We start from the raw sequence: 14,596 nt of genomic DNA on the forward strand, positions 1-14,596 counted from the left end.
CCGACCAGCACATCTTTGGGCTCTGTTTTTGTACCCCTGGGCACTGCAATGGGTGAAGCCTTAGCATGCTAAACTGAAATTTTAAAGTCTTTACACATATGAAAGATAAGTCTTAAGAAAAGTCAATAGGTTTGAACAAGTTTTTTTGTTAGCAATTCGATCTAAGTATGTACAGCTATGGAGATGAAATATAAATTATCTGAACGAAAAATAATTACTCAGCAGAACAATAGGTGGTTTTCAAAATCTAGTGCAATAAGTTGGCTTAAATTTTATGTTGCCTTAACTTTTTGTTTTTCATAGTGCACGGATTGACGCATTAACTGACTACTCGGGAAACAGTATTCCACATAAAGTGCAATTAAAAACAAATCACAAACGGTAGGCCTATATCCCAAATAATTTCACAGTCACAGAATTTTATAACTTTACTTACCTAAGAACGCACTTCTTAAATCATAAATCTTATGTAGTCCAACAACGTTCACCCCTTCTGCCGACTAAAAAACTGCTTATCCAACGCGTTAGTTTCCAGGGGCTGTCGGTCACATTAGCCGTCTCTTACGCAATCGAACAATAAGTAGTTGAGGACGGCCATTGGATGGACGTCAACTGGGGTACCAACTGGAGCTTGGCACAAGTCCAGGGGTTTTAATTCCTACATAGAGGTTGCTGTATTCAGAACAGGGCTGTCGCAAATATTTTTTATTTATTTATTTATATATAAATAAATAATCCCATGTGAAAATCTTATACTCCATTACATTTTTTGTCTTTTTAAATGCTTTTTCCCCTTATAATGGGCGTCAATGGAGGGGAAAACGCTTAACGTAAGATAAAGTCCATATTCTTAGCATTTAGGTTTAGATTCTTTGTCAGGTGAAAGTCTTTATGACCAGATGTGTGTGTGCGAAATTTGGTGATTATTGGTTGCTATTTTGGTACATTAAACCACATTAAGCTTTTTCACATTAAGCGTTTTAGAACGTACCCTTATCCGGACCTCCAATATACGGGCACCTCCCTGTACCGGGCAGCTCTAGGCACGCTCGTGGGCAAATTAATTTTACACAACCAGCAGCTGTTGTTACGAGCACCAGTCTAGGGTTGGGGTGTAACAGTGTGAAAGGTGACGTGGAGTAAGGGAAGGACAGGGTTTGATGGACAAGGGAATACACGTGGACAAAGGAGTATTTTTTATATATATTTTTCTGGTTTTATTGACAAGCCATGGACACAGAAAAAATACACCCGGTGCAAAAGGACTCAGGAGTGACTGTATTTTTAAGCATTCGCCACTTGTGTGTTTTTGCTTTGAAGATATTCATATTGAACTGCAAATGCCTCAAAAACGCTTAAAACAAATGAGGTGGAACAGTAAGTTATGTATGTTCTGTGTGGGTTTTTGTGGGGAATCTGGGGACGACGACTGGACCGGTTAAAAAAAGGAAATTGCTGTTACATTACAATCTATTGAATTCTGGGCTGGGTTTGCTGGTAACGGTGCCTCTTAGCGTCTTGCAAAGACTTGAGAGGTATACCTTACAACATGTTTACTTTTCAAGGCGTGTTTCCATAACAATCCCATAAGAGGCTGCTTAAGCGCGAGGTTACCAGGCCCCGATCGAACACTTGACTGGGTTACTTCGATGGTTTGAGGTTATTCCCTCTGTGCAGAAACTGCTTGACTGCGGTATGAGAGAATATGCTGTTCTTTGTAAATATACCACTGCAGAAAAGCTTCACAATCAAACTGGTTAGAGCCTAAAATATAAAATAATCTAAATTTGATTTTCGCTCATCAGGTGCAGGATCCTGCTTTCCCAGATTGTAGCATCACACCGTTTTAATTGTTTGTGTTCTATAAAATGCCTGCATGCACCAGTATGTGCGTATGTCATTGATTTAACCATTATAGGGAAAGAATTCGGGGTGGGGGTGTCAATGAGGTTACATACAGACTGTTGGGGGCAAATGGGTTTATTTCCTCCTGGGTGGCCATCAGGGATTAACGAGGTGCAGCGTACTTTATGATGTTGGGGTGCGCAGGCACTACACAGCAGCTGAAGTGTTTTTTGGGTCTGCTCATGTCCTGCGCACGGTACCAGCTGCCTGTCTTCGGATCAAAACACTCCACCTTGTTCGTGATCCTAAACTCGTCGCTGCCACCCATCACAAACAGGAGGTTATCCACCACTGCGATGCCAAAATCACTGCGCGGTGTGGACATGGGGGCCACAGCATGCCAGCGGTTTGTTGTAGCGTCATAGGCCTCCATGGTCTGCAGGTGATCAGGCCTGTTGATACCGCCCACCTGGGAGATTCCATAGGTAAGTGAACACTCAGACACCAAAGGGATGGGCAAACATCAACTTTCCCAAAGTCATGAATTCTTAAGGAATTTTTGTCCTCCTTAGAACCTCCCATTATCTATAAATGACACAAGCTTATATCTCATATGTGTTCAACATACATGTCAACCCATCTGCAATGAAAACATGGATCTGGGCAACAGAAAACTTGTACAATTCGGTGAAAACTGAGAGCCATCAAAAAAGACTCCTTATGCTAATATATTTAGCTTTTTTTTATTGTTGTTACTTAAAAAGAACACTTGTAGCTAATCAGACACTGAAAAAACAATCAAAAGTGTAACTGCGCTGATGCCAATGGGAGAAAAACTGTTAAAATTTTAAGCATTCGCCACTTGTGTGTTTTTGCTTTGAAGATATTCATATTGAACTGCAAATGCCTCAATATGCCTCAACGCTTAAAACAAATGAGGTGGAACAGTAAGTTATGTATGTTTGAAGTAGCCTAATTAAATATTTTTTGTCATACATTTTTTCCATCTGTATTTACTAGCTTAAAAAAAATAACATATAAAGTATAACAAAGTAAAAAGAGCTCTTGTATCGGAATCTGTATCGGTATCGGCAGTTGTGTATCGGAATCGGATCGGAACTGAAAAAACGTGGATCGCCCATCTCTAGTAGTGCCCATCTCCCCCAGCAGATTCATTTATAACCGAGAAATGAATGCAGGGTAGCATATACGTTTTTATGTGTATTAAGATAAGCCTTTGAAGCAGCTATTTCTGGAATTGAACTGTTTTGTTTGGTCTAAATGCATCACAATCAAAGACACAGCAGCAAAGACAAAAAAAGACAAAGTCTCACAGGTAAAATGTGAGATTTGACACAGAAAGGAATCACTCACCGCATAGATCTTCCCATGACATGCAGTGACTCCGAGGCTACGTCGGGGGGTGCTCATTGGAGCGATCATGGTCCATTGCTCAGTGAGTGGATCATAGCACTCTGCTGTGAAAAGGGTCTCCGTTCCATTCTGACCCCCACAGATGTATATCTATGAAAACCAGTTTAACTGTGAAGACCGTTATGCTGTATATAATTGGGGTTGGAGGTTACAAATAAAGTTCGCTGTGACTCAAAAATAAAAACATGTGATATGGATAGTGTATGACAGGGTTCCTCAGTTCAGGTCCTGGTGGCCAGAGTCCAACGCAGTTTGCAGATTTCCCTTCTCAAACACACCATAATCAGCTAATTTTCAGGTGTAGTATGGGTGTTTGAAAAGGGAAATCTGCAAACTGTTTTTGATTCTGGCCCCTTAGGAACGGAATAAGGGAAACCTGGCGTGGGAACACCATTTCATCTATTTCACCAGAGGTGGTAATTTCAGGTCCAGAAAGTAAAACTCCAAAGATTTTGTTTCAACCAACCAGTTGAGTACTCTGTGACTGTGACTCTTTATACTCAACTGGTTGGTTGAAAGTAAATCATGGTCTGGATTTTTACTTTCTGGACCTGAAATTGCCCTCTCTCTATTTCACAGGTCTTGGACTATGACACCACAGCACTACCCAATGTGCCACTAATGCAGACCAATAATGCATTTATCCAAACACTTAAATTTAACTTAATAATTATGGATTAAAATCAGCAATCTGAAGAGAAAGAGAGCTCGTGACTGTGCAAAATACTCAATTTCAAGGGGAAAATGAGGGTAAACACAGTCAGACGGCCTCCCATCAACCTACCTTGCCATTCAGGGTGGTGGCACTGGCCTTGTTCCGCCACTCATTCATGGGCTCGATCAGGGTCCATTCGTTGGTTTCTGGATTATACCGCTCAACTTTGTTGAGGGGCCTGAAACCAAAATGGCCACCCATGGCATAGATAAAGCCATCAAGCACGGCTACGCTAGCATTACAGCGGTGCCAGTGCATTGGAGCCATCTCCTGCCATGTCCGTGTCATGGGGTTGAATCTGCGCATGGTATTGGTGACGTTTTGGCCATCAAACCCCCCAATACAGTACACAAATCCATCGACATACACGGTGCCATGGCCGGCTAGGTAGCTCTGCTCCTCTTGCGTAACATCCACCCAGCGGTCGGCCTGTGTGTCGTACGCGTCGATCCAATTGTTTGTACGCATATTCCAGCCCCCAACAGCCAGCAAGATGTCAGATGGCAGGCGTGGGCGGATCAGAGGGTTTTCAAAGTCAGAGCTTGGACTTTCAACGTCGAGGTCATACATGACCTTCAAGACGTCATTGACAATGGGCCTGCATGCCGCATTGGTCTTCACTAGATCGTTGTTTTTTACGATCTTCATGAAATATTCCGGATCCATGCGAGCCATCCGGACCTACACAGGAAACAAGAATGACGGAATTCCCATGAGTTCCTTAGTGCTTTCTGTGTATCTCTGGAGATGTGACAGCTAACACTTGTTTAATGTAAGACATTTGAGTGTGTTGTTTTCCATTTATTTGTTTGTTAGACTCTACTGCTGGTTTTATGACTTAGAAGCCCAGGTTGTAGACTTATGGGACATGGAAATGGAGGTTCAGTCTCTAGCTACTATAATAAGGACTTCACTGAAAGAGTATTCTATTGTTATGTCCACGTCAGCAAGAATGTTGGATAATTATAGTCACCTTTGGTAACAGGACTGAAATATGGGCCTCTCTGCTGACAGGCTCGTGCTTGATCCATCGGAGGATGGCGTCAAACACCACATCCTCCTGTGTGACATTCAGCTCATCCTTCTCAATGATGTCACACAGCTCTTGCAAGGTGAGCTCCGGGAACTCCACTGAGGTGGTGGCAACCTCCTTGAAGTTCCTCAGGATTGAATGGAAGGCAGACTGGCGCAGCTCATTGAGGCAGTAGACGTCTGCGATTTGAAAAATGCCAATGCAGTTCTGGGGGCAGAGCTGGTCATGCAGAAAATCGCAGCATCGCTGTACAATGCCCAGGATGTTTAGCTGGTCAGCGGCTAACAGGAGGTCCTCCACATTGTCAGCCGTGACAAGCACAGAGTGCGTGTAGGCGTACTCGATGATCTGCCTCAGTGTTTCTGGGAAAATGCCTGGGAATTGGTATTCCCGATTTCCTGAATCATTCCAGTCACTGGTGAACAGAGCCCTGAAAAACAATCCAGATGTGACTCATTTAACAAATATGGGTTTTGCAGGCAAAGTTAAATAAGGGGTTTTCTAACTTTTGAACCAGGGACCCCAAAATGAATATTGGCGAGAGCTAAAAACCCCCTGCCACAGATGATCACATAGGTACTTAAAAACTAGGCATCTGGTCAGGAAGGCCTTTAATCGTATTTTTCCAGCAGTGGCTCCCCCTAAATATTTTTCACTTGGACTGGAGGGCAGGTCCACTGGAATATTTTTTTTTGCCTCTAATTGACATGGTCCCCTATGTATATCATACAGTTATTGTTACTATTATTACTATATGTCAGAATGTAAGGTGGCTCAGAAATATTTCTTATTAGCCCTGACCTACACTAACATAACACAATAATGCATTTAAAAACTTTCTGTTATCACAGAAGCTCATTGCCAGGTAGAAGTCACCGGAAAAAGAGAGAAAAATCTGACACCTTGTTGTTTTGACATCATCAGCATATATGGGTCACAGCTACTTACTGGAAATAGGTGCTGCAGCCACACAGAACTACTCTGTGGGCTTCGAATTTTACGTTGTCCGCGACAAGGACCACGTCACAGAGCTTTCCGGCCAGCCGCAGCTCGTTGAATTTTTGGAAAGACTTCTTTCTCTCCATGTTGTGTCTCATCATTTTCCCAAAAGCCAATGTCTCTTCCATTTCTCTTGCTTATTTCCCTCGAAATGACCAGCAACTGACTTATATACGTATGATGACTATACGTTCTAAATACGCAACGACTCCGTTTTTACGTCAAAATGTTCAGTATTTAGTTTTGTTTACTTTCAAATCTACGTGTGTGTGTGCGTGTGTGTGTTTGTTGTGGTGGGGGGGGGGTATTTTTCGTACGTGGATTACTCGTAAATTTAGCCTGATGTAATTGTTGACGATTTGGCATGATCCTGAATCTGTCGGTTTTTGGAAACTCTTGCTGGATGTGTTGTCATAGCAACACATCCAAATCCTCAAACCTGCTCGGAGCAGGTTTGTTCTGTGTAAACAATGATTAGCTCACACACGTAATCAGTGTCCGTGCATGGAAATCCGTTCAGTCATGGCCTCGCCATTCATGGATGTGCGACCAATTGCAATCGGTGCACTAATAATAAGAAGGGAATTTCAAATTGAGAGGGTTTTCTGCGCGATCGGCAAGATCCTTTATTAATGTTGCCGGATGATATTCTTTTCGAAAGATACGGCTTCGGCCGAGAGGGAATATCATATCTTAAACGTTAGCTCCGAATAATAGAAGTCCAACTAGGCGAAGTCGGGCTCTCGCAGCCACACAGACAATGTGCATCGCCTTGAGATATTTTACAGGCGGCATTTTTTTTGGTATACTATAATACTGCAGGCGTTGCGGATAATATATCAAAGAGTACAGTTTGCCGGGCAATTCGCAATTGTTTTTCCCGAACACCTGTGAGTGCAGGCTATTAAAGATGCGTTTTATGCCACTGCAGGTAATGTATACGCAATAAAACTACAGTTCTATAAAGAATTTAAAAACCACACTAATACAGTCAAACCTCCCTTATCCGGACCTCCAATATACGGGCACCTCCCTGTACCGGGCAGCTCTAGGCACGCTCGTGGGCAAATTAATTTTACACAACCAGCAGCTGTTGTTACGAGCAACAGTCTAGGGTTGGGGTGTAACAGTGTGAAAGGTGACGTGGAGTAAGGGAAGGACAGGGTGCGATGGACAAGTGAATACACGTGGACAAAGGAGTATTTTTTATATATATTTTTCTGGTTTTATTGACAAGCCATGGACACAGAAAAAATACACCCGGTGCAAAAGGACTCAGGAGTGACTGTATTTTTAAGCATTCGCCACTTGTGTGTTTTTGCTTTGAAGATATTCATATTGAACTGCAAATGCCTCAAAAACGCTTAAAACAAATGAGGTGGAACAGTAAGTTATGTATGTTCTGTGTGGGTTTTTGTGGGGAATCAGGGGACGACGACTGGACCGGTTAAAAAAAGGAAATTGCTGTTACATTACAATCTATTGAATTCTGGGCTGGGTTTGCTGGTAACGGTGCCTCTTAGCGTCTTGCAAAGACTTGAGAGGTATACCTTACAACATGTTTACTTTTCAAGGCGTGTTTCCATAACAATCCCATAAGAGGCTGCTTAAGCGCGAGGTTACCAGGCCCCGATCGAACACTTGACTGGGTTACATCGATGGTTTGAGGTTATTCCCTCTGTGCAGAAACTGCTTGACTGCGGTATGAGATAATATGCTGTTCTTTGTAAATATACCACTGCAGAAAAGCTTCACAATGAAACTGGTTAGAGCCTAAAATATAAAATAATCTAACCGTAAATTTGATTTTCGCTGATCGGGTGCAGGATCCCGCCTTCCCAGATTGTAGCATCACACCGTTTTAATTGTTTGTGTTCTATAAAATGCCTGCATGCACCAGTATGTGCGTATGTCATTGATTTAACCATTATAGGGAAAGAATTCGGGGTGGGGGTGTCAATGAGGTTACATACAGACTGTTGGGGGCAAATGCGTTTATTTCCTCCTGGGTGGCCATCAGGGATTAACGAGGTGCAGCGTACTTTATGATGTTTGGGTGCGCAGGCACTACACAGCAGCTGAAGTGTTTTTTGGGTCTGCTCATGTCCTGCGCACGGTACCAGCTGCCTGTCTCCGGATCAAAACACTCCACCTTGTTCGTGATCCTAAACTCGTCGCTGCCACCCATCACAAACAGGAGGTTATCCACCACTGCGATGCCAAAATCACTGCGCGGTGTGGACATGGGGGCCACAGCATGCCAGCGGTTTGTTGTAGCGTCATAGGCCTCCATGGTCTGCAGGTGATCAGGCCTGTTGATACCGCCCACCTGGGAGATTCCATAGGTAAGTGAACACTCAGACACCAAAGGGATGGGCAAACATCAACTTTCCCAAAGTCATGAATTCTTAAGGAATTTTTGTCCTCCTTAGAACCTCCCATTATCTATAAATGACACAAGCTTATATCTCATATGTGTTCAACATACATGTCAACCAATCTGCAATGAAAACATGGATCTGGGCAACAGAAAACTTGTACAATTCGGTGAAAACTGAGAGCCATCAAAAAAGACTCCTTATGCTAATATATTTAGCTTTTTTTTATTGTTGTTACTTAAAAAGAACACTTGTAGCTAATCAGACACTGAAAAAACAATCAAAAGTGTAACTGCGCTGGTGCCAATGGGAGAAAAACTGTTAAAATTTTAAGCATTCGCCACTTGTGTGTTTTTGCTTTGAAGATATTCATATTGAACTGCAAATGCCTCAATATGCCTCAACGCTTAAAACAAATGAGGTGGAACAGTAAGTTATGTATGTTTGAAGTAGCCTAATTAAATATTTTTTGTCATACATTTTTTCCATCTGTATTTACTAGCTTAAAAAAAATAATATATAAAGTATAACAAAGTAAAAAGAGCTCTTGTATCGGAATCTGTATCGGTATCGGCAGTTGTGTATCGGAATCGGATCGGAACTGAAAAAACGTGGATCGCCCATCTCTAGTAGTGCCCATCTCCCCCAGTAGATTCATTTATAACCCAGAAATGAATGCAGGGTAGCATATACGTTTTTATGTGTATTAAGATAAGCCTTTGAAGCAGCTCTTTCTGGAATTGAACTGTTTTGTTTGGTCTAAATGCATCACAATCAAAGACACAGCAGCAAAGACAAAAAAGACAAAGTCTCACAGGTAAAATGTGAGATTTGACACAGAAAGGAATCACTCACCGCATAGATCTTCCCATGACATGCAGTGACTCCAAGGCTATGTCGGGGGGTACTCATTGGAGCGATCATGGTCCATTCCTCAGTGAGTGGATCATAGCACTCTGCTGTGAAAAGGGTCTCCGTTCCGTTGTGACCCCCACAGACGTATATCTATGAAAACCAGTTTAACTGTGAAGACCGTTATGCTGTATATAATTGGGGTTGGAGGTTACAAATAAAGTTCGCTGTGACTCAAAAATAAAAACATGTGATATGGATAGTGTATGACAGGGTTCCCCAGTTCAGGTCCTGGTGGCCAGAGTCCAACGCAGTTTGCAGATTTCCCTTCTTAAACACACCATAATCAGCTAATTTTCAGGTGTAGTATGGGTGTTTGAAAAGGGAAACCTGCAAACTGTTTTTGATTCTGGCCCCTTAGGAACGGAATAAGGGAAACCTGGCGTGGGAACACCATTTCATCTATTTCACCAGAGGTGGCAATTTCAGGTCCAGAAAGTAAAACTCCAGACCGAGATTTTGTTTCAACCAACCAGTTGAGTACTCTGTGACTGTGACTCTTTATACTCAACTGGTTGGTTGAAAGTAAATCATGGTCGGGATTTTTACTTTCTGGACCTGAAATTGCCCTCTCTCTATTTCACAGGTCTTGGTCTATGACACCACAGCACTACCCAATGTGCCACTAATGCTGACCAATAATGCATTTATCCAAACACTTAAGTTTAACTTAATAATTATGGATTAAAATCAGCAATCTGAAGAGAAAGAGAGCTCGTGACTGTGCAAAATACTCAATTTCAAGGGGAAAATGAGGGTAAACACAGTCAGACGGCCTCCCATCAACCTACCTTGCCATTCAGGGTGGTGGCACTGGCATTGTTCCGCCACTCATTCATGGGCTCGATCAGGGTCCATTCGTTGGTTTCTGGGTCATACCGCTCAACTTTGTTGAGGGGCCTGAAACCAATATGGCCACCCATGGCGTAGATAAAGCCATCAAGCACGGCTACGCTAACATTACAGCGGTGCCAGTGCATTGGGGCCATCTCCTGCCATGTCCGTGTCATGGGGTTGAATCTGCGCACGGTATTGGTGAAGTTTTGGCCATCAAACCCCCCAATACAGTACACAAATCCATCGACATACACGGTGCCATGGCCGGCTAGGTAGCTCTGCTCCTCTTGCGTAACATCCACCCAACGGTCGGCCTGTGTGTCGTACGCGTCGATCCAGTTGTTTGTACGCATATTCCAGCCCCCAACAGCCAGCAAGATGTCAGATGGCAGGCGTGGGCGGATCAGAGGGTTTTCAAAGTCAGAGCTTGGACTTTCAACGTCGAGATCATACATGACCTTCAAGACGTCATTGACAATGGGCCTGCATGCCGCATTGGTCTTCACTAAATCGTTGTTTTTCACGATCTTCATGAAATATTCCGGATCCATGCGAGCCATCCGGACCTACACAGGAAACAAGAAGGAGGGAATTCCCATGAGTTCCTTAGTGCTTTCTGTGCATCTCTGGAGATGTGACAGCTAACACTTGTTTAATGTAAAACATTTGAGTGTGTTGTTTTCCATTTATTTGTTTGTTAGACTCTACTGTTGGTTTTATGACTTAGAAGCCCAGGTTGTAGACTTATGGGACATGGAAATGGAGGTTCAGTCTCTAGCTACTACAATAAGGACTTCACTGAAAGAGTATTCTATTGTTATGTCCACGTCCGCAAGAATGTTGGATAATTACAGTCACCTTTGGTAACAGGACTGAAATATGGGCCTCTCGGCTGACAGGCTCGTGCTTGATCCATCGGAGGATGGCGTCAAACACCACATCCTCCTGTGTGACATTCAGCTCATCCTTCGCAATGATGTCACACAGCTGTTGCAAGGTGAGCTCCGGGAACTCCACTGAGGTGGTGGCAACCTCCTTGAAGTTCCTCAGGATTGAATGGAAGGCAGACTGGCGCAGCTCATTGAGGCAGTAGATGTCCGCGATTTTAAAAATGCCAATGCAGTTCTGGGGGCAGAGCTGGTCATGCAGAAAATCGCAGCATCGCTGTACAATGCCCAGGATGTTTAGCTGGTCAGCGGCTAACAGGAGGTTCTCCACATTGTCAGCCGTGACAAGCACAGAGTACGTATAGGCGTACTCGATGATCTGCCTCAGTGTTTCTGGGAAGATGCCTGGGAATTGGTATTCCCGATTTCCTGAATCATTCCAGTCACTGGTGAACAGAGCCCTGAAAAACAATCCAGATGTGACTCATTTAACAAATATGGGTTTTGCAGACAAAGTTAAATAAGGGGTTTTCTAACTTTTGAACCAGGGACCCCAAAATGAATATTGGAGAGAGCTAAAAAAAGCCCTGCCACAGATGATCACATAGGTACTTAAAAACTAGGCATCTGGTCAGGAAGGGCTTTAATCGTATTTTTCCAGCAGTGGCTCCCCCTAAATATTTTTCACTTGGACTGGAGGGCAGGTCCACTGGAATATTTTTTTACCCTCTAATTGACATGGTCCCCTATGTATATCATACAGTTATTGTTACTATTATTACTATATGACAGAATGTAAGGTGGCTCAGAAATATTTCTTATTAGCCCTGACCTACACTAACATAACACAATAATGCATTTCAAAACTTTCTGTTATCACAGAAGCTCATTGCCAGGTAGAAGTCACCGGAAAAAGAGAGAAAAATCTGACACCTTGTTGTTTTGACATCATCAGCATATATGGGTCACAGCTACTTACTGGAAATAGGTGCTGCAGCCACACAGAACTACTCTGTGGGCTTCGAATTTTACGTTGTCCGCGACAAGGACCACGTCACAGAGCTTTCCGGCCAGCCGCAGCTCGTTGAATTTTTGGAAAGACTTCTTTCTCTCCATGTTGTGTCTCATCATTTTCCCAAAAGCCAATGTCTCTTCCATTTCTCTTGCTTATTTCCCTCGAAATGACCAGCAACTGACTTATATACGTATGATGACTATACGTTCTAAATACGCAACGACTCCGTTTTTACGTCAAAATGTTCAGTATTTAGTTTTGTTTACTTTCAAATCTACGCGTGTGTGTGTTTGTTGTGGGGGGGGGGGGGGGTATTTTTCGTACGTGGATTACTCGTAAATTTAGCCTGATCATAATTGTTTACGATTTGGCATGATCCTGAATCTGTCGGTCTTTGGAAACTCTTGCTGGATGTGTTGTCATAGCAGCACATCCAAATCCTCAAACCTGCTCAGAGCGGTGGCCTATACTACGAAGCGGGGTTACTGGCTTATCGGGGTAACTTGTCGGATTTAAGGTAGTCTGGGCAAAATGTAAGCGAAGGAATATTAAGTTCATTTAAACTGTGGTACCTTAAATCCGACAATTTACCGCGATAAGCCAGTAACCCCGCTTCGTAGTACAGGCCACGGGTTTGTTCTGTGTACTGATTAGCTCACACACGTAATCAGTGTCCTTGCATGGAAATCCTTTGAGTCATGGCCTCGCCATTCATGGATGTGCGACCAATTGCAATCGGTGCACTAATAATAAGAAGGGAATTTCAAATTGAGAGGGTTTTTTGTGCGATCGGCAAGATCCTTTATTAATGTTGCCGGATGTTTTCGAACGATACTGCTTCGGCCGAGATGGAATATCATATCTTAAACGTTTATTGGCTCCGAATAGTAGAAGTCCAAATAGGCGAAGTCGGGCTCTCGCAGCCACACAGACAATGTGCATTGCCTTGAGATATTTTGCAAGCGGCATTTTTTTTTTATACTGCAGGCGATGCGGATAATATATCAAAGAGTACAGTTTGCCGGGCAATTCGCAATTGTTTTTCCCGAACACCTGTGAGTGCAGGCTATTAAAGATGCGTTTTATGCCACTGCAGGTAATGTATACGCAATAAAACTACAGTTCTATAAAGAATTTAAAAACCACACTAATACAGTCAAACCTCCCTTATCCGGACCTCCAATATACGGGCACCTCCCTGTACCGGGCAGCTCTAGGCACGCTCGTGGGCAAATTAATTTTACACAACCAGCAGCTGTTGTTACGAGCAACAGTCTAGGGTTGGGGTGTAACAGTTTGAAAGGGGACGTGAAGTAAGGGAAGGACAGGGTCCGATGGACAAGGGAATACACGTGGACAAAGGAGTATTTTTTTTTTTTTCTGGTTTTATTGACAAGCCATGGACACAGAAAAAATACACCCGGTGCAAAATGACTCAGGAGTGACTGTAGAGAAAACAATAAACAAAACCCATCTTCCGAACGCAACTCAAAGCTAATTTACCGAAGTGCAGAGAAAACAAAAACACAGCGACAAATTCTACACCTTACTTAAAAGCTCACAAAACAAAATGGGGGTCACTCCCTATGCACTTGCAATGGAGGCGAGCCAGAGGACGAGGCTGTGGGCGGAGTCTGTAGGTGGAGGCGGAGCGAACGTCGAATGGAGGGCAAGCTGGAGCCTCGAGGACGAGGCTGTGGGCGGAGCTTAACTTACGGCGGCGCGTAACACTGTGCAATATCCATGGCGTAGTGTCATGTTCCTCCAGAAACTCGATATCGGTACAGAGATACGAAAAAGAAAATCACACAGAGCTGTTGCAGACCATTTTGGAGTGGCTAAGTCTACAGTAGGCGATATTTGGAGGAGTAAAAGGTGAGAGTGGGGAAATTAGGGAGGTATATTTACAATGGCTTAGCGTGGAAAGTGGGTGGCTTATTGGGAATGTTTTATGTATTGAGCATTTAAGCCTAGTATAGTGACGATTTGCTGTGCCTTGTGTTACTGAATCGGGGTGGTGATTATTTATGCATAATAATCAGGTGTGTTAAAGTCTAACCTATCCCTACTTTAGACCTTTTGGGGATGTGCAATACTGCGTGATGGTGGGTGGCGCTAGTTGCTGGCTTGGTGTTCCTTGGGTTAGATAGCATACCCGTATTTCTGCCTGCATTCACCTAAACCTGGTATTTTTTTATGAACAGTATATTTTGTAAAGAATAAAGGAAAGTCAAGTATGTTCTGTGTGGGTTCTTGTGGGGAATCTGGGGACGACGACTGGACCGGTTAAAAAAAGGAAATTGCTGTTACATTACAATCTATTGAATTCTGGGCTGGGTTTGCTGGTAACGGTGCCTCTTAGCGTCTTGCAAAGACTTGAGAGGTATACCTTACAACATGTTTACTTTTCTAGGCGTGCTTCCATAACAATCCCATAAGAGGCATAAGCGCGAGGTTACCAGGCCCCGATCGAACACTTGACTGGGTTACATCGATGGTTTGAGGTTATTCCCTCTGTGCAGAAACTGCTTGACTGTGGTA

The 14,596-nt window shown here is 43.3% G+C and overlaps 2 protein-coding genes across 2 annotated transcripts; both read right to left on the reverse strand.

Annotated features, from left to right (window-relative positions):
* Positions 1-1,964: 1,964 nt before the first annotated feature.
* Positions 1,965-6,449, reverse strand: LOC140579478 (kelch-like protein 10). Its single transcript, XM_072702065.1, has 5 exons — positions 5,976-6,449; positions 4,968-5,457; positions 4,064-4,675; positions 3,220-3,369; positions 1,965-2,314 (listed from the first exon to the last, which is right to left on the reverse strand). Exons 1-5 carry the CDS (start codon positions 6,152-6,154, stop codon positions 2,009-2,011), a joined length of 1,737 nt encoding a protein of 578 aa, XP_072558166.1. The 5' UTR covers positions 6,155-6,449; the 3' UTR covers positions 1,965-2,008.
* A 1,556-nt stretch (positions 6,450-8,005) lies between these two features.
* Positions 8,006-12,289, reverse strand: LOC140579487 (kelch-like protein 10). The gene is made up of 5 exons (XM_072702089.1): positions 12,020-12,289; positions 11,012-11,501; positions 10,108-10,719; positions 9,260-9,409; positions 8,006-8,355 (listed from the first exon to the last, which is right to left on the reverse strand). Exons 1-5 carry the CDS (start codon positions 12,196-12,198, stop codon positions 8,050-8,052), a joined length of 1,737 nt encoding a protein of 578 aa, XP_072558190.1. The 5' UTR covers positions 12,199-12,289; the 3' UTR covers positions 8,006-8,049.
* Between the last annotated feature and the right edge of the window lie 2,307 nt (positions 12,290-14,596).

Source organism: Paramormyrops kingsleyae, chromosome 18 (genome assembly GCF_048594095.1).
Source record: "Paramormyrops kingsleyae isolate MSU_618 chromosome 18, PKINGS_0.4, whole genome shotgun sequence".
NCBI classification, from domain to species: Eukaryota; Metazoa; Chordata; class Actinopteri; order Osteoglossiformes; family Mormyridae; genus Paramormyrops; species Paramormyrops kingsleyae.